The sequence below is a fragment of the Triturus cristatus genome, chromosome 12 (genome assembly GCF_964204655.1).
Source record: "Triturus cristatus chromosome 12, aTriCri1.1, whole genome shotgun sequence".
Taxonomy (NCBI): Eukaryota; Metazoa; Chordata; class Amphibia; order Caudata; family Salamandridae; genus Triturus; species Triturus cristatus.
The window spans coordinates 52,376,580-52,396,761 of record NC_140595.1 but is presented as its reverse complement, the minus strand read 5'-3'; the positions used below and the strand labels follow the sequence as shown (position 1 = coordinate 52,396,761).

At 44.7% G+C, this 20,182-nt stretch overlaps 1 protein-coding gene across 1 annotated transcript in view; it reads left to right on the top strand.

The window, feature by feature from the left end:
* The window catches only part of GIPC3 (GIPC PDZ domain containing family member 3), a 57,802-nt gene extending 37,620 nt beyond the window's left edge, over positions 1-20,182 (top strand). Inside the window, exons 4-6 of the mRNA XM_085637511.1 lie at positions 15,886-15,998; positions 17,710-17,791; positions 18,853-20,182. Coding sequence (XP_085493637.1) covers positions 15,886-15,998; positions 17,710-17,791; positions 18,853-19,001 — 344 coding nt within the window. The 3' untranslated portion in view covers positions 19,002-20,182. The remainder of the gene's footprint in view (positions 1-15,885; positions 15,999-17,709; positions 17,792-18,852) is intronic.

Here is a 20,182-nt window from a genome sequence, read left to right as displayed (position 1 = left end):
TTTCATTGCAAAGCAGCGTTCTTAGCTTAAAATATCTACAACTGACCATGGATGCGCATATCTGTGTCTTCGGGACACCGATTTTCCTTTACCGGGTTTTTGATTTAATTTAACAACTCGCAGTATTCTGTATGGGAAAATAATTTGCTTGATTCCATTCACCTCATTCATAGCTGTCAAGTTTTCAGATTGCTTATGTGTGACGTTTCCATCAATTCACTGTACTTATGAGTGACATTCTACTGCGAATGTGTGACACTTCGAGTGACACTTTCTCTCGAGCAAAACCAAGTGCTCAGTAAGTAGGTTGCTAATTGGAAAAAAAAGACTTGAATGTTAAAAGAACATTTTTTTATTGCTCATCTGATTAGTTTTGAAGCACACATTTAACAAAAGCTCTACTCTAATATCATCGTCTAAATCACAATGCCCCTGAATATGCTAGTCCTATTACTTTTATACTGCAAAGTCACAATCTGTTTTTTCTCTTAGCTTTCTGATTAGTTCAGGTCAGACTTACTGCAATTGCCTCAACATAAAATGAGCGCCATTATCTTGCCCGTTTATTTAAGCCTTACTTTCTTGACACATTGCCAGGGTGTAACGGTGCATGCTTTTACCTGTAAAAGTTCTGCAGGTGGGGTGTTTAAAAAGAAACTGGCCCCAGTGCTGGACGGACCTGTGCTAAGGAAGTTACGGCCTGATTTAGATGTCTGCAAATAGATTACTCCATCTGCAGAAATATCTATCACGTAAGAGATAATGGTATTTATATTTCGGTGAACGGGATATCTATCCCCGCTGTGACGGAGTAACCCATCCGCCGAGATGTAAATCAGTCCCTTCGTTCCAAACTTGTCCAACCTGAGCCAGCCTCGCGGCCTGTGTGCTGCCAATGCCGCTCTCCTCTAAAGCAAGCCAGGGAGAGTCTTCCCGTCAGCCGGTCCCCGTTGCAAGCTGAGGCAGGGACTCAGGACTGGCCTCCCTCAGAACGGGTGCCAGGTCACAGTACACAGGCTCGCAGCCCTCTGTACTCTTGACGCCGGCTGTAGCACTGGGACCGGAACGCGAAAACAGTGCTGGACGACGGCGCAATCAAAACAATGTTAAAGTTGCAATTGCAATAAAGTTAACAACTGCCGGACCCAGGCTTGAATCTCCATAGCACAGCGAATCTCCGCAACCTGGGCCCGGCTCAAACTACACAGGCTGCTAAGAAATTAACCTCCACCTAGGAGCTAGCTTGCTGATAATTCATGACCTAGCATTTGAGTGCGGTGATGCGGACAGCACGAATATGCGTTAGCCTAACCGGCAACGCGTGGCATTTGGCAGGGCAGCTCAGTGCATTAACACAACTGAAAGTAATTATTGTTAAAAGGAAAGCTCAGGCCTTGAAAACTGGGGTCCCGGCCGGCGACATGGAGTCATCTGGTAACCCTATAAATGTGCCATAAGTCCAGACCCGGTCTTTGGCTTGGGCGAGCTGGGCCCAGGGCGCCAGTATTCTGAGGGGTGCACGGAGCGTTGTAAGTATGAAGTGTATTAAGGTTATGCCAACAACCGCGCTTTTCTCATCTTGCCCCAGCCTTGTCCCTGCCTGCTCGTTTCTGTCTGATTTGCCTCTGTAAAGTGGTTTTAGTCCTTCATTATCATGGGGGGGGGGTGTTTTTAACACCCCTTTAGCCCATTTCCTTGCCCTCCCTTCACCCTCTGACTCCTGCTGGCACACATCCATAAAACCATCATTGTGTGAGGCAGCTGAGCTATCGGGGATTTAGACCCTCTGGGATGTTTGTTCAGGGGCCAGTTTCTACTCATCCAGGAACTGCCCAGTGAACACAAAAGGGACCCCCTGCTGCCTCATTTAATTCACTACCATCAGTAAGGGCGCCACATTTCTCTCCGCCCACGCCCAGGGCGGTATCTCAGCAAAGTCCGGCTCAGCATAAGTCATCACATTGCTAGATTTCCTTGGATATGGTGTGGGCAGTTCGAAAGGGACCGGCTTCCGGTGCCCTTTGACCCCTCCATCCTTCCTGTCTTCTCGCGTGGTGGGCCGATGAAGCCTCTTTGCAGTGTGAATGTCTGCTCTGCAGGCTTCCTGGCCGCGCGCCACGCCAAAGTGACGCACGCGGCGCCCGGGCCCTCCACCCACTTCCGAGCCTGACGTGACTGTGCTAACCCCAGGGGGGATGCTGCAACTCTCTCGGAAACACGGCCAGAGCTCGGGACGTCGAGTAAACAGCCGTGTCAGAGCCCCGGGCCTCGTCCTAGTTCCCAGTGGCCCGGGCACAGCTGGGGCATGGGCAGCGCTACGAAGGAGGGGGCGCGCTCGCATAGGTGTACCACGACTTTTAGGAGGCAGACTTTTCGAAATACCAGAGACACAACCTACAATGCAACACATTATGGAAAGCAATATGCATTATTTTGTAGAAAAGAAAAACACTGAAATACTGTGCATTCTGGATCTTGTAGTTCGGTTCATCAATAGTTAAATTAGGACTAAACGTCTCAGTGGAATCTCGTAGCAGAGATTTGTAGATCATGTTTCTACATTAGAGTGTCTCTGTAATTCAACTGCATGCTAGTTTTTTTTTTTAACTCATTCATTGTCTTACTACTTTGTTTTTTTAATTATATTTTATTTGGTTTTTATAAAGTCTAAACATAACGCAAATTGCAACAGGAGGCATGCAGCACAGTCAACTTGTGAGGCTACGAGGCCTGTGAGTATGTTTACAAAGGTCCTTAGAACAATAAGTGAGTACAAATACTGGTAGGTTCTAGCCTAGCAAGGGCGTCATGGGCCCACGTGCAAGCAAGAAAAATAGCCCCTTTGACTACTGTTGGAGTACTAAAGCATAGCAAATATCAGGGTTTAATTGGTGCCTCAGGGCCCCTGGTGCCACTGCACCTGCTGCACCATTGGAAGCTATGCCCCTGGCCATGCACCATCTATCAGCAATGGAGGTGTGAGTATTACTGACGTGCCTCCATATGAAATATAGCAATAATCGGGTTCATTAGGCTCCTCTGGGCCCCGGTGCCGCTGCACCAATGGAAGCTATGCTCCAGGGCAGGTTCAGAAACACTGTATCTTAGTGGCCAGATGTGGGCACTGGAAGGGATGCCACTAACGTTGGGTGGAAGATTGCGAAGAGGTGGGCTTGTACACCCTTCCTACATTGCCCCAAGGAAAGATATAGTGAAAGGCGGAAGGGAGGTTGCTTCATATGCAGAGAAAACTGGTTCACTTGTATATTTGTGAGCATTTTTTTTTTATTTCTGGCTTGCTCAGGGAAAGGATGCTAATAGTGCATACACATCCTGACGTTTTGCGATTATGCACATGATAATTTGTGATACTGCGGTTGATGTCCTACCGCAGGGTTCTCTAAAGTCGGTGTTTGAGGGCCATGCCAGATTTTTAGATAAAGGCAGTTATCTTAAAAATCTGGCATGACTTTGGAGAATCCTGCCCTCCTGAATCACATCACAGACTTGGAAAAAAGATTGTGGTAGGGAGAGGGAACTAAAGCAGTTCTTTTAATGCAGGGTACATGCATTTGACCTTTTGTCGATTGGTGATTAGTAGAGATGCTGTGTGAAGAATGGCTTTGGTGTCAGGAAGGACTGGAATACTGTCTGACTGCATCGTGTCGTGACTGTCGTCGGCGTATTACTGGATAGCAATGTCTTTTTGATTGACTTCTGATCCCAGTGACTCAACGCCATGGGAGTGAGAATAGAGCTTTGTGACACTGGAGAGAAACAGGAATTGGCAGAGACCTGGAGGTTTCCCTCTACAGAATCTGGTTTTCAGCCAGAAAGATTGGAAGTGAACTAATTTAAGATTGTGTCTGTGAGGCCAGTGCATGAAAGGAAACTTTCAAGTAAGATCTTTAGCCGCTGTGCTTCTACGTCACCTCATCCCGTGCGGAGCTTGTCTAGAACTCAACGCATCAAAACAACAGGTGAGAGAAGGGTCTAAGGGAAAAATAATTTAAAGACCTGCCCAAGTCCAAATCCCCTATTGTAAACTAATGCAACTACAAAAATAGACTGGGGTTCTAAGAGGAAGCACAATAGGTGATGTGTATGCTGGTAGAAGGATAACTGTTCTTTTGTCCCTGGCAAACCGAGCTGAGCAAGATTTCCATCAAATTATATCGTTGTGATAGAGCTAAAGAGTCAAGCTCTGTAGATCAGTGTTATCACGTGGTAATCTGCCACCTCCATGAGGGTAACCTTTAGATCATAAGGATTCCCTCTGTGGCGAGCTCATACGCTCTTCGTGAATGCCATTCCCAACCAAGGCAAACAATTGATGCCACAGCGTGTTGAAGAAAAATAGAAAAAACTGTGAAAAAACTATGTGATGCAGTGCAGTGAGATTTAAAAAGGTTATGTGAAAAGACGTAAAGCGTTTTGACAATATCTCTTTCCTCACACCTAGTAAAAACAAAGGGAGTTAACCAGAGTCTCCGCTACTGACTCATAGCAGAAAACACCATGACTCCTACTTCATGGTCAACATGTTTCAGCCCAAATGGAAATGATCCAGGCTTTCTTCAGGACCAAATCGCAGCTACTGCACATTAACCAAAAAACTTCTTATATCAAGACACTGTAATAAGAAGAACCATACAACCTCGCTTGATGCGAAACCTTCATTTACAGGATGCAATCATCACCTACAGAAAAATAAATCAATTATCATACTTTGTGCTTTCAGAGATGAGACCTACAGGCATAATGGTATGCCCAATATGGCTCTAATATTTCGCTTACCCTGCATGGTCAAGGCCCAAACCTCACCTCCCTGGAGCCTTCCTCGGGTAAAGATGAGGCCCCGCTCTACAGAAAAAAGAGGGGAGAAAAAAGGGGGGCTCTTCAACAATCAAATAAACCAAAAAGAAACCCTGTCTGAAGTACAGAGTCCTAACAAATCAATTTGTGCGTATCAATCGCACTGAACTACCTTTCCGCTCTTAAAACAGAAAAAACCAGTCAAAGGTCAAGAAATTGTAAAAATCATTTCTCGCAGAAAATACTAAATCACTTGTATGAAACAGAGACACAGGCGCAGGCACACATTACTATGTGCATACTGCCCTTCTCTTAATTTCCATGGATATAATGTTAGTGTCTTATGGCTATATATCCTCAATAGCCCACTATCAAAATTCAATTATTAATTGAGATAGACTCAATACCCCCAAGGTGTTCACGCCATTACACCACCCTGGATAATGATTATAGATGCCCTTCAATGTATTTTTAGACTCACTACCCACTCGTGTGGCTAAAGACAAGTGGGCCAACAGTCAAAGCAGGCGTGATGTGAGTTAAACCACAGTAAGAATAGATCGCTGTTTCAAAAAAGAAGGGGAGAGAACGCCTTTTTGTTAGAAAGCAGCCTTAACGTTGTGTCAACCGGGAAGGTTATAACGTGAAATCACGGCATGAGTAAGCGAATGTACACTCTCACCTATCTGGGGCTACTACAACGCTATACTCAGGGACCCAGTCTCGGGGGTTATAGTCCTTAGCGATAGATAACTTTGTTTACCGCTATCAAGTTATTAATCATCAGTCACACACTAACCTGTCCGTCGGTACCTCTGTGTATCACCGAGTTCTGGGAAGGAGGCACCGGAGTTACAACTTCCTCGGATTTAAATACATCCTGTTATCGTGGGTGTATTTCCGGTTTTGAAAAACGCGCGCTTAATCAAAGACGGCGTCACACCGCTGGACTACAAATTGACGTCACGCGTAACCCTTCTATAGTTCAAAGCAGGGTTCAAACGTAATACTACAAATTGAAGTCACGCGTGAATATTTTGTAGTTCAAAAATAAAGGATAGTCCGACCTGCGGAGTCCAAGCTCCCTGATGCAAATTAACACTCCGTATTAAATCTCACTAAAGCCAATTAACACTACATGTGAGAGGAGGGTTATAGTAGTAGTTAGAGCAGTAGTTAGATTGAGGTAATTAGCCAAACGTCCCTGTTGATCTTATTGTATTGGCCAAGGCTACGAGCGGTATACAACTAAGAATGGGGTGATCATTCTCTTCTTATTTGCAACATGCATGGTGTGTGCACTCAAAAAAGTGATGTTCCCATATATACCTCATCATAGGCATACGCTTAACCGGCTCTCTTGTCCATAGGCATATATTGTTAAAATGTACCTATATATTCCATCATGTGTTCAAATATCGTGATAATCATGTGAGGACCAGGATATACATATGATGGCCAAGATACAGCAACAGGTGTTTTTCAGAAGCCACATAGCAACAAAAGTCAAAACCATACCCACAAATATCCAAACCAACGAGTATATGGTGTTATGAAACATTTGGGGAACTTATACCAGATTAAAGACTAACCCAGGGAATGTCATCATTGAGACCCAGAGTGTCACTATGCAATTTATATACCCATTTTTGCTCTTTAATGAATAGATATCTGGAGATATCACTGACAGATAAGGGTATATTGGGTTTTTCAAGCACAGTCCATTTGAAATCTTCTGGTCCGTGATGTTCATTGAAATGTCTCATGAGTTACCGGCAGCCACGGGTCACCATCCTTGTGGCGAATGTTCTATCTGTCCACAGACCTCGCATTCAACAACAATTGATATAGGAACTAATAAACCATGGGTTCAATATCAATTTACTAATTGTAACAGCAGCAATCTGATCTATTTGATCACTTGCCCGTGCCGGATAAACTATGTCGGGATGACTACTCGAAAAGTTAAGGCACGAATGCTAGAGCACAAAAGTACATTCAGATGCAAGAAGCTCACCACAAAACTCATGAGACATTTCAATGAACATCACGGACCAGAAGATTTCAAATGGACTGTGCTTGAAAAACCCAATATACCCTTATCTGTCAGTGATATCTCCAGATATCTATTCATTAAAGAGCAAAAATGGGTATATAAATTGCATAGTGACACTCTGGGTCTCAATGATGACATTCCCTGGGTTAGTCTTTAATCTGGTATAAGTTCCCCAAATGTTTCATAACACCATATACTCGTTGGTTTGGATATTTGTGGGTATGGTTTTGGCTTTTGTTGCTATGTGGCTTCTGAAAAACACCTGTTGCTGTATCTTGGCCATCATATGTATATCCTGGTCCTCACATGATTATCACGATATTTGAACACATGATGGAATACATAGGTACATTTTAACAATATATGCCTATGGACAAGAGAGCCGGTTAAGCGTATGCCTATGATGAGGTATATATGGGAACATCACTTTTTTGAGTGCACACACCATGCATGTTGCAAATAAGAAGAGAATGATCACCCCATTCTTAGTTGTATACCGCTCGTAGCCTTGGCCAATACAATAAGATCAACAGGGACGTTTGGCTAATTACCTCAATCTAACTACTGCTCTAACTACTACTATAACCCTCCTCTCACACGTAGTGTTAATTGGCTTTAGTGAGATTTAATACGGAGTGTTAATTTGCATCAGGGAGCTTGGACTCCGCAGGTCGGACTATCCTCTATTTTTGAACTACAAAATATTCACGCGTGACGTCAATTTGTAGTATTACGTTTGAACCCTGCTTTGAACTACAGAAGGGTTACGCGTGACGTCAATTTGTAGTCCAGCGGTGTGACGCCGTCTTTGATTAAGCGCGCGGTTTTCAAAACCGGAAATACACCCACGATAACAGGATGTATTTAAATCCGAGGAAGTTGTAACTCCGGTGCCTCCTTCCCAGAACTCGGTGATACACAGAGGTACCGACGGACAGGTTAGTGTGTGACTGATGATTAATAACTTGATAGCGGTAAACAAAGTTATCTATCGCTAAGGACTATAACCCCCGAGACTGGGTCCCTGAGTATAGCGTTGTAGTAGCCCCAGATAGGTGAGACTGTACATTCGCTTACTCATGCCGTGATTTCACGTTATAACCTTCCCGGTTGACACAACGTTAAGGCTGCTTTCTAACAAAAAGGCGTTCTCTCCCCTTCTTTTTTGAAACAGCGATCTATTCTTACTGTGGTTTAACTCACATCACGCCTGCTTTGACTGTTGGCCCACTTGTCTTTAGCCACACGAGTGGGTAGTGAGTCTAAAAATACATTGAAGGGCATCTATAATCATTATCCAGGGTGGTGTAATGGCGTGAACACCTTGGGGGTATTGAGTCTATCTCAATTAATAATTGAATTTTGATAGTGGGCTATTGAGGATATATAGCCATAAGACACTAACATTATATCCATGGAAATTAAGAGAAGGGCAGTATGCACATAGTAATGTGTGCCTGCGCCTGTGTCTCTGTTTCATACAAGTGATTTAGTATTTTCTGCGAGAAATGATTTTTACAATTTCTTGACCTTTGACTTTTTTTCTGTTTTAAGAGCGGAAAGGTAGTTCAGTGCGATTGATACGCACAAATTGATTTGTTAGGACTCTGTACTTCAGACAGGGTTTCTTTTTGGTTTATTTGATTGTTGAAGAGCCCCCCTTTTTTCTCCCCTCTTTTTTCTGTAGAGCGGGGCCTCATCTTTACCCGAGGAAGGTTCCAGGGAGGTGAGGTTTGGGCCTTGACCATGCAGGGTAAGCGAAATATTAGAGCCATATTGGGCATACCATTATGCCTGTAGGTCTCATCTCTGAAAGCACAAAGTATGATAATTGATTTATTTTTCTGTAGGTGATGATTGCATCCTGTAAATGAAGGTTTCGCATCAAGCGAGGTTGTATGGTTCTTCTTATTACAGTGTCTTGATATAAGAAGTTTTTTGGTTAATGTGCAGTAGCTGCGATTTGGTCCTGAAGAAAGCCTGGATCATTTCCATTTGGGCTGAAACATGTTGACCATGAAGTAGGAGTCATGGTGTTTTCTGCTATGAGTCAGTAGCGGAGACTCTGGTTAACTCCCTTTGTTTTTACTAGGTGTGAGGAAAGAGATATTGTCAAAACGCTTTACGTCTTTTCACATAACCTTTTTAAATCTCACTGCACTGCATCACATAGTTTTTTCACAGTTTTTTCTATTTTTCTTCAACACGCTGTGGCATCAATTGTTTGCCTTGGTTGGGAATGGCATTCACGAAGAGCGTATGAGCTCGCCACAGAGGGAATCCTTATGATCTAAAGGTTACCCTCATGGAGGTGGCAGATTACCACGTGATAACACTGATCTACAGAGCTTGACACTTTAGCTCTATCACAACGATATAATTTGATGGAAATCTTGCTCAGCTCGGTTTGCCAGGGACAAAAGAACAGTTATCCTTCTACCAGCATACACATCACCTATTGTGCTTCCTCTTAGACCCCCAGTCTATTTTTGTAGTTGCATTAGAACTCAACGCAAGCAATCCTTATGTCCATACAAACTCATCCACTGTACACAACTGTTAGAAATGGGATTTTTGGCAGGCTAGGGCATGTGCCAAAGCCCGGCAGAAACCACCACTCTAGTCAGGATGAGGGAGTTACATTCCTAAAATAACCCCAGCTCACCCCCTTGGTAGCTTGGCACGAGCAGTCAGGCTTATCTTAGAGACAGTGTGTAAAGTATTTGCACATAACCAACAGTAACACAGTGTAAGCACTACAAAAGGACACCACACCAGTTTAGAACAATATCCAATATTTTTATATATTTAAGACAAGACTAAAAACGATAAAAATCCACAATACAGTACTTCAAAATCTTCACTTATCAAAATATGCTTTAAAAATAGTTCCTTGATGTCGGTAGCTCCGTCCAGGGCTATCACGGCATCGTGAGCAAACAAATACAAACAGTTCTGGCTGATCGCAGCGTCGCGGGCCAGCTATGGTGTCGGGAAGACCCGCAAACAGTACCTTTTAGAAATGCAGGGCGTCAATGACCTTTCGTTGAGCTTCCGGAAACACGGCGTCCGCAGGTGTCGGTTCTGGAGGTCGGTGCAGGAGTCGTCGGGGGCCCTCGAAGTCACACGCGTTACAGGTCAATCTCCTCTCTGTAGGAGTCAGGAGCGCTGGCGTCAGCAGGCGTCGGCAGGCGTCGTGTGCTGCGGTGCGAAGTGCAGCGGTGCGGTGCCCTCAGATCGTGGTGCGAGCAGCGGCTCGGTGGCGGCATCAGATGGCTTTGTCAGTGACACCAGGGTCGCGGTGCGAGATGAAGGCAGCGCTCGTCACGGTGCTGGCAGGTCACGGTGCAGGCAGCGGCGTAGTCATTGCTGAAGCGCTGTCGTCGGCTGACGAACTGGAGTCGATGGCACCGGCAGGCCAAGGCTGCGGTGCAGGATGAAGGTGATGCAAATTGTAACTTTACGAGCGGTGCCCTTGAACCGCGGTGCAAACAGCGGCGTCGATTTCGGCATGTAACGGCATCGTCAAGGATACGGCATCGTCGTGAAGCGAGGTGGTGTGGAGTGCAGTGCCGACAGGTCGCAGTGCGAGCAACGGCTCGGTGGCGGCATCAGCAGGTGGCGTCGGTGAGACCAGGGTTGCGGTGCGGCATTGCAGTGGTGCCCTCTGCGGTGCCAAGGCGTCGTTGTGAAGCAAGGCGGTACGGAGTGCGGTGCCCACAGGTCACGGTGCGAGCAGCGGCTCGGTGGCGGCATCAGCAGGCGTCGTCAGTGAGACTAGGGTTGTGGTGCCGCGTCGATGCGATGCACTCTGCAGTGCCGTCAGGACACGGAGTCAGCAGCGGCGTAGTCGAGTTGCTTTTCCTCTGTCACAGCACAAAACACACAGTCCCCAGTGCTGCGGGCAGAAGAGCTTGAAGTCTTTGATGTTCCTGAGACTTCTTGAACAGGGGACAAGCTCTACCTCAAGCTCTTGGAGAAACTCACAAAGTAGTTTGCAGCAAGTTCAGTCCAGTCCTTTCACTGCCCAAGACAGAAGCAGCCACAGCAGGCCAACACAGCAAAGCACACAGCAAAGTGGTAGTTCACCCTCACTGCTTCTCCAGCTCTTATTCTTGGGCAGTCTTCTTGATCCAAAAGAGTTCTAAAGTTCAGGGGTCTGGGCCCCAATATTTATATCCCAAAATCCTTTGATCTCTTAGGCAGAGAGTGTCTGTGCCGAGCCAGAACCAGTTCTGCCTTCTCTGGTGTGATTTCCTGGCAGGAGGTGGAGACAGCATTGTCAGAGGCAAATCAGGCTCTTTGAAGTGCAAGTACATTTCCTCCCCCTTCCCCCATTGCAGCCCAGGTCTATTCAGCCCTTTCCTGACCCTACCTAGACTATCTGGAGCCACTCCTGCTCCCCAGCCTTCTGTCACCAAAACCCAGAGAGGCAATCCACATTCCAGCAGAGGCACACTGGATGACTGAGCAAGAAAATACCTACTTTCTAAAAGTGGTATTTTCAAAAACAGAATGTAAAAAAAAGATGCATCTTTAGATTCTGAGTTCAGGCATTCTAAACATTATTTTTCCACCTAGTTCTCAGGGCCAGTTATGTTTATAAGATGTTACAAACAAACTTCCCATTCTGTTCTATGGGGAACATGTAGCCTTGCAATATTGAAAAACGAAATGGGCTGTAATTCACGATCAGGACATGCCACACACACCAGGGCATGTCTTAACTTTCACATGCACTGCACCCTGCCCACAAGGGTACCTTGGGCCTACCTTAGGGGTGGCTAACATGTAGAGAAGGGAAGGTTGGGGACTGGCAAGTGTGTGCACTGGCCAAGTCGACATGGCAGTTACAAACTGCATGCATATTCTGCAATGGCTGTTCTGAGTTACCTTTTCAGGGCTACTTGCATGGGTGCCACAATCAGTGCCTCAGGCCCACTAGTAGCATTTGATTTACTGGCCCTGGCACACTCAGTGCACTTTGCTAGGGACTAACACGTAAATCAAATATCCAATCATGGAAACACCAATCCATAACACAATTTACACAGAGAGCACATGCACTTTAGCACTGATTAGCAGTGGTAAAGTGCCCAGAGTCCTAAAACCAACACAAATAGGTCAGGGGAAAAAGCAAAAGGTTTGGGGATAACCCTGCAAAAAGGGCCATTTCCAACAATTACTCACTTACAACTCAGCCCACATGGTGCCTCTCCAACAACTTACCCATGGTCATATTTGTAAGAAAGTAGTCAGTGATGTACCAGTGTGTGAAGATATCAAATGACCCCCAGAGGAACTCATTCAATGATTGACTCATTTGAGATTTGTGAAGCTCACGGTTACCCCTAAAAGGGGTGTCCTGGAGTTCACTTGAAATGAAAGGAGAAAGATTGTCCTTTACAGAGATTGAAAAAGATGTGTTTTCAAGTGCTTGTGAAATTGAATAAGTTGTTTTCTGCATGAAGCTGAAGGGGCAGGGAGTTCCAAGCTTTAGCTGTCATCACGGAAAAAGAGCGACTGCCCACTCTGACCGTTCTGTATCTAAGAAAAGACACGAAACAAAGAGAGCTAAAATCAAGAGCATGTGATGGATTGTGCAGAGAGAAGAGTTCAGACATGTAGTTTCCAGAATTAGGGCAAAAATAGCTTTGTGACGCAGACACAGAGCCTTAAAAAGGTTGCATTTAAAGAACATTAGACAGTGAAGCTGAGCCAGATGGAATGAGATGGAGGACTACCTAATCATGCCCAAAATCAGCAGCTTTAGTAGGCTGAACCAACTGAAGTCTTAAAGTCCGAGAGCGAGGGAGGCCGGTGAGATGCAGGGATGTCATCTAGAGTTTATTAGAACCTGCAACAAAGATGTCCTGCAGGAAGAGGGCAGATATTGAAGGACTTTTCCAATGGTGATCAGATAGAGTTCAATGTGTTTGTGTGAACCTAAAAAAGTAGCTCAGTGACAAAAATGTCCCCTCTGAATCTATGAACATTGAGCTGGTGCAGGAAGAAGGCTTGAAACAACAGGCCGCCGTTCAGGAGTCAATAAAGCAGAGATGCCAAACATGAAGCCCTTTTGCTTTCCAGCATGCAGAATAAAAGAGTTGACTCATCTAGGATGGAACCTGCCAGATGCTGGCAGTAAATTGCTCCTGAGATGAACGCACATCGCCATTTTACCAGAGGATGAATTGCGTACTGACCGCACAGGCGAAAAACTTTGGTCTAAAGGGGTCCATCAATTACTCCAGAGAGACATGGAAAGTACAGCCCTCAAGGTCCCTGCTTCCCCCTCCACATGTGCACGAAAAAGCCAGATGTGTGTGCAGAAGAAGAGGGTGGAGAAGGGGTGATAGCACTGACCCTCTACCTAACTTTGTTTCCATGGCCCTGGGTGTGAAAAATCCCAGACCTCTGATTGAATCCGAACACATGTTTGTGTGAATTCACAAGGAAGTGTCTATGTGTGTCTGCATGGGTGATTGTCTCTCTGTCTGTTGAGGGCTCATTCCAGGAACCTGATGGTCATAATGTTGTAAATCCGTGTGGTGCTTAACGCCAGTGGAATGGAGCTCATCTCTGGAATAATGATAGACCCAGAAGAAGGTGGACATTTTTGGCATGTTGTGATCCTTGAGCCATGGTGACGATGCCTGGCCATACTTGTGGTAATGATCCGTGATGGTTGTACTTGACATTAGCCGTAGGACAGGGTTAACCTGGATTAATGAAAGCCATCACAGGCACATGATCAGTTTACTCGGGCATAGCTGTGTCCATCATTGGCCAATGGCGACCTGGCACCCTGTGGACATCCGTGGCATATTGTGCATATCTGTGACAATATGTGGGTCCTCGAAGGCACAGTGGTAGCCATCCCTTGCATGTTAAAGACATTCATGGCATTATGGTGACCTTGGCATGTCATGGGTATTATTATCATAATGGGATCCTTACCAGGCATAGTGTTGGCTTTCCCAGGTATATTGATGGCTCTGGCATAATGGTGGTCACTTGTGGCTTATGGTCGCAATCCTTTGCTAGCCATGGGCATGCCTAGCATAAAGGCAGCATTCCTAATTTGTTGTGGCTATCCCTGGTGTATAGTATAGACCTCTGGCATCTGATTGAGATAACTGGCACAAATAGTAAACTCTGATCATGTCAACCATTGGCTCCGGGGCGTGTGCAAAAAGGTGAGCTGGTATGAGTACCAAACTCTGGTATGTACCTAAAACCCTACTCTTATATTTGTTGATAAAGAAAGAGGTATTTACAAACCATGACAGTCTTTTGAGTGGGGGAACTGAGTAAATTTGCCCAAAATAAAAATAAAAAACTGGTACTTGAGAGCAAAATGTGAGTAGTTTCAGAAAAGGCCAAGCTGGTGTGTGAAGAAAATTAGTTAAGTTAGCCAGAAAGAAAAGTCAGCATCTGAGGCCAAACTGTGTAAATTGTTTTTCATGGCATATTAAAAGTCCATATTGGTTTGGTAATGCTGAGTTGGAGGCCTTTGCTGCTTGATGCCAGAGGGTACTTGCTCCCATAGTTTTTATTTTATGAGTCCTATAATAATTTTGCATCATCCATATTGATGCATCCATTTATGGTTTTGTCATTGCTGCTGCTGTATGGGCCCTCAGCCTGTAACAATAGTGCAATGAGAGAGATGCTTGCTCTCAGAACTTCTAATGTCTCTGTAACCTCAGGGGTGGCTTTAGCGCCCGAGACCCTGACTTTGGGCTTTATTTAGATCCCGGCGGAAGGAAAACTCCATCACAAACGTGACGGATATCCCGTCTGCCGTATTACGATCTCCATCAGAGGCGCAACTAGAGCCAAATTTCCGGGGGGGCTGAGCAAAAATTTCGGGGGGGGCTGAACTTTAAGCAATTGGCAGAGTGGAGCTGCAGGGGCTCTTAGAAGGGGTGAAACAACAGCAAGGCCTCATTAACATGCAAATGGTCTTTTAAAGACCTGTGAAGTGCTCGGGTGCGGCTGCTTTTTTGCCCGGGAAGGTGTCTCATTTCGGGCTGCCGCACACGACGGGGGGGGGGCTGAAGCCCTTTGAGTCCAATGGGTGTTGCGCGCCTGATCTCCATAGAATATAATGGTATTGTAATATGGTGGACAGGATATCCATCAGGTTTGTGGCGGAGTATTCCCCTCCGCCAAGTTCGTAATTGGGCCCTTAGATGTTTGGTGGATGTGGTACGTGTTACTACGTATATAACGCACTTGTAATACAGGAAATCGGATACTCCGTCTCGTTTGTGACAGTGTCCCCCATTCGTCAAACTCTGAATCAGGTTGTGTGATCTGCTTAGCTTGAGGGATAGTTCTGCTGCCTACAGCCTTCAGTTGTGATATATATTTAGCTTTTCTTTTTCCATCTCTGCCACATCCTAATAGATTTTCAGTCATCACATGAAACTTGGAACCACATGAAATCGCAGAATGAAAAAGTGAAAGGTAGCGGAAGATAAAAGTGAAGGAAGATGCTCTGTTCACCTTGAAGAATGATGGAAGGTCATTCCAAACTGGACACCAAGATTATTTGATCTGCCTGTAAAAACAGTGGCTTTTTAACCAATTTACATATACATTGTGCTGCAAAATGCACCACCACGTTTTTTTTAAAGATTGTTTTGTGCCTAAACCCGAACTCCCCTGAGAACAGGCAGACTTGCCTCGAATGTTTATTGGGTTCCTTTTTTAGGAAACCTGTTTGAAAATGTAAACTGTGTACTGTAAAATGCACTATTTGACCTCATTATATATACACCAACGAGGGCGCGAATGCCGAAACGCGTTTGTTGTTGTTAAATATTGAATAAAGTCTTCTTCGCAACTTGCCCCGCGAGTGCTGGCTTTTGTTCTGGAGCGTATAATATAATTTTTGCAGGGGGGCTATTTGGAAGTTGATAGATGGAATTTGGGCAGACTAATTTTACTTTTTGTGCTGTTCATCGCCACCACAATTGCTAACACATTCTCCCTCTGTGTTGTAGACATGATCGGTCAGAGGAGCAAAACCAATAAGACCCCTAGTGAAGGAAAGGTGGTGAGCGGCCGAGAAACACTGCGCCTGCGAACGAAGGGCGCAGCCACCGTGGAGGAAGCGGTAAATTACGTTTTAGTCTTTGAATAAAGTGAGAGATCTACTTGATGCAAAAATATTTTCAGGCTGCGTCACTGTGATTGTGTATCAATGGAAAAACTAGATTGCATGGCAAGAAATAGAAAATTATGCTGCACATTATGTTATGATTAATGCTGCATACTATGTATCATTTTCTCTTGCAATCATGCAATTTCAATGCACATATATATAGAAACAAAATAGTTCCCAATAATTTAGGAAATATAGTTCCTTAAGAAACACAACTCTAGACCTTTAGCAGATAATTTAATAATAATGAATTTGATTTATCGGGATATAGAACAAAACTTTATCCAAACGTACATTGTATTGAGTCCAACAGAACACACAACTACAGGCAAACCAATTGAGCAATAACAGCTGCACATCTTTTATTCTAATTAACCCAGTTGTGTTTGGAAACTGTCTCTAGAAGCTCTGAATCAAGTATATTCTCCTTTCAGAACCTGGATAGCAGCAGCATCAAGTCCAATTGTTCTCTCCAATATTCAGAGGGATATGCGACTAAAATCTATAGCATAGTGTAACAAAAAAAACAAGTGCCGTATCACAAAGGTTTTCTTAGAACCCTGCGGTCGGTTCTGCCAAATGCCGAGGATGCTGAATACCAAAGCATCCGCCTCTTGATTCCACCTCATGAATACCGAGGCTGCCTGGTCTTGTTCCACCTCACGCCGTTTTCTTCCACCCCCGACATTTCCTGTCTCTTTATCGCATGAATACTGAGGCTGCCTGGTCTTGATTCCACCTCATGCTTCTTTCTTCCACCACCCTACACTTCCTGTCTCTTTATCGCATGAATACTGAGGCTGCCTGGTCTTGTTCCACCTCATGATGTTTCTTTCTTCCACCCCTACACTTCCCGTCTCTTTATCTCTTGTTTTTTTCTTACCTGCTTTCAAGCGTTCTTACTCTTTTACTCCAAACTCCTTCTACCTTATAGCACCCTTTTTTCTCTCTCTCCATCTTACTCTGTGTCAAATTCTGATGATGAACAATAGCCCCTGATCCATTAAAATGAACTCCTGTGCCCATCACCGTAAAACCACCAGCACAATTTAAGCATTGTTCTGTTGACTGAAAATAAAGGAAGGTTTAAGGACTTCAGATATTTTCTTTCTTGGATAATCCAAGACAATGTAACTGGTACTTGATTGTAATGGGGGACGGGTGGAGAGGGCACCGGGTGCTACAGCACTCCCCAACCCTATTGATGTTTTTATTTTTCCTGATTAAAATTACAAGTTTATTACTCCCTCTGTGAAAGTACTTCTTACTTTGCTATTCCGAAATGGCTGATTTGACATGCAAAGCAGTCATTTGATTGAAAGGAGTGCTTCTTTCATTTCTACTGTGATGCAGTGCTCAATTTGTGCCAGTGTTTTCCAGAGCTCAGCATCAGGACTTCTTTCTTAAGACAGAAAAGTAATTATAGGATTACACCACATGATGGCGCTGTGTGCCTATATTCAGCTGACTCTATCAATGCAGTGTTTATTGAAAAATGATAAAAAATAGCACATAAGTAATACTGGCACTGACATTGGCAGGTTTGTTGGTGGTGCAGGCTGCAGTGGACACCTGCGAAGTGCCTTCGGCCCAGTAACTTCATTGTTTACAAATTAAGCACTGCTGTGATACACCATTGTAACCAAGTGACTTTCCCTTGCAGCCCAGCGAATTTGAGGAGGAAGCCTCGAAGAAGGTGGATGATCTGCTGGAGAGTTACATGGGCATTCGGGACGTGGAGCTGGGTGAGGCTTATGGGGGGTGGCGATCTAGCATCATCCGCTGTAAAACATGCGCTAAACAAAGGCGCGTGTATAGCGTGAGCTGCAAGGCATGCATTGCGTGGGCTGGGAAGCATCGCTTCTTTAGGTGTCGGGGTCTGAAGCATGTATGGCTTTTGATGGGCCTGATGCACATACTGAATGGGCTGCAAAGCATATGTATGATGGGCTTTAATGAGCACATGGAATGGCTGTTAAGCATGCATTTGATTAGTTGTGAATCCTACAAGGGATGAACTGTAACACATGTAATAGGTGGTCCAGAAAGAATATATTGGATGAGTTGTGATTCCACCGTCAGCTGTGATCCATACAATGGGTAGTCTGCAAGCTTGGACAGAAGGGTTTGTAAAGTATACATTTGGTGTGCTGTATGCATGCATAGGTAAAGTTGTTAAGGATGCAGATAATGTATTGTAAGGCAGCATTTGATTGGCTGTAAGCATGCATAGTACAGGTTGTAAAATAAGCAGTTTATTGGTTTCAAGGCTTCATTTAATCCGCTGTAAACATGCATAGAAAAGTTTGAGAAGTAGGCAATGGTGGTCCAGTAAGACTGCATCGGGTGGGCTCTGAGGATGCAGAAGATAGGTTGTAAAGTAGGTGTTGGACGCCCTGTAAGCGTGCTTATGATAAGTTGCAAAATAGGTATTGGACGCGCTGTATGCATGCAAAGGAACGCTTGTATGGATATGCGGTAACACATGCATTGGATAGAAGGTATGGTGGGCTGTAAACTCTAGCATTGTTAGGATGTGAAGCAGACATATGTCAGTCTGTGAGAGTGTGGGAAAAGGAGGTGGATGGCGATAAGTGGGAGAGACTGATAGAAACAGGCAGCCATGAAGAGAGTAAGGAAGAAACATACAGAGAAATATGATTGAAAAAGAAAGTTCGACCGAGAGAGAGACAGAGAAAGGGAGACTGACCTGGAAGATGAGAGGCAGGGTACAAATAGGGAATCTGTGAAATTAAAAAAGTCTTCCAATTCGTCTGTTATCTACTCTTTTTTGATCCGCTTCCAGCCTCAACTATGGTGGAGACAGCAAAGGACAAACAGTGCCCGGAGGACTTTGTCCACGGTCTGGACGCCATCTTTGGAGAGTTTGCTTTCCCGGAGGAGTTTGTGGTTGAAGTCTGGAGGGCGATTCACGAGGCAAAGAGCGAGCGATGAGAAATAGAGGAAGTGGGGCCACCAGCTTCCACTTTCACATAGTCCAGCCGCCCATCTATCCTTTTCCCAAAAAGACTCACCTTGGCATGTCCCCAAAACCCTATTGACATCCTTCTCACTCCTAAACATCATCCTGCTCTCTAGTGCCTGGATACCCTCTCGGGTGATTAGCTGTGCTATACAAATCGACTGATTGATTGATTGAGACACCTCTGCCTTATCCTCAATACCCCGAGCCACAACTGAATGATGTCATGATGTCTCTGTCGGTCATATTCACCCAATCAGATGTCGTCAAGGAAAGGGGCATTCAAGACTCATTGCGGATTACTGATGAAGGGAGTTTGGATAAAGAGAACCGGACACCTTCAAGCAAATGAACATTATGGAATCCTGATTGTTTGTGATTGTAATTGATGGGCGCACGTGGGAAAGAAAACTAGACACCACAACGCAAATGCACACTCTAGAATCCTGGTTCTTGATGGTTTTTTGATGATAATGCTGGTTTGGGTAAAGAGTAGCTGCTACTATGAAACGAGGGTACAGTCTGAAATCCCTTTTAAAGTAGGTTGTGTGAGTTTAAGAAAAAAATAACTACACACCATGAAATAAAGGTATATTCTAGAACTCCTGCTGTTTGTTGGGGATGCGGAATTTGGTCAAGAAAATCAGACATCACCAAGTAAGCAGAATTCTACAGTCCTTGGTGGTCCTTCAAATGCTGAATTTGTTACATAGACGAATCCACCATAAAAAAAAGCAACATCCTGAAGTGTTGGCCCTTTGACCCAATCCCATAACAGCACACTCTGTTCTTTCTCTAAAGTTAGTCCCTCTTGCTCCTGTGTCAGGGGCTCCTTGCCTTCATTTTCGTTTTAAGATTACGCCATCTTATGCCAACAGCTTGCCTGTGCTTGACTTACAAGTCGTAGAAAGTCTACCACTCGTGTTCCCTTCCCAAAGCTCACACTGCCATCTCCTTCGATAGAAACGCCCCTATTGCCCACACCAAGTCAGTCGCCTCTGCTGAGGGAAGGTCCTTAATGCTTTAATCTCAGGAACAAACACCAATCACTTCCATGGGTGGAGGCTGCTGACTCTGTTTGGACCTGGATTCCATAGTAACTTAAATGTTTCCTAGTAACAGAAATAAATCTGTATCAGATATCTGCCTCTTG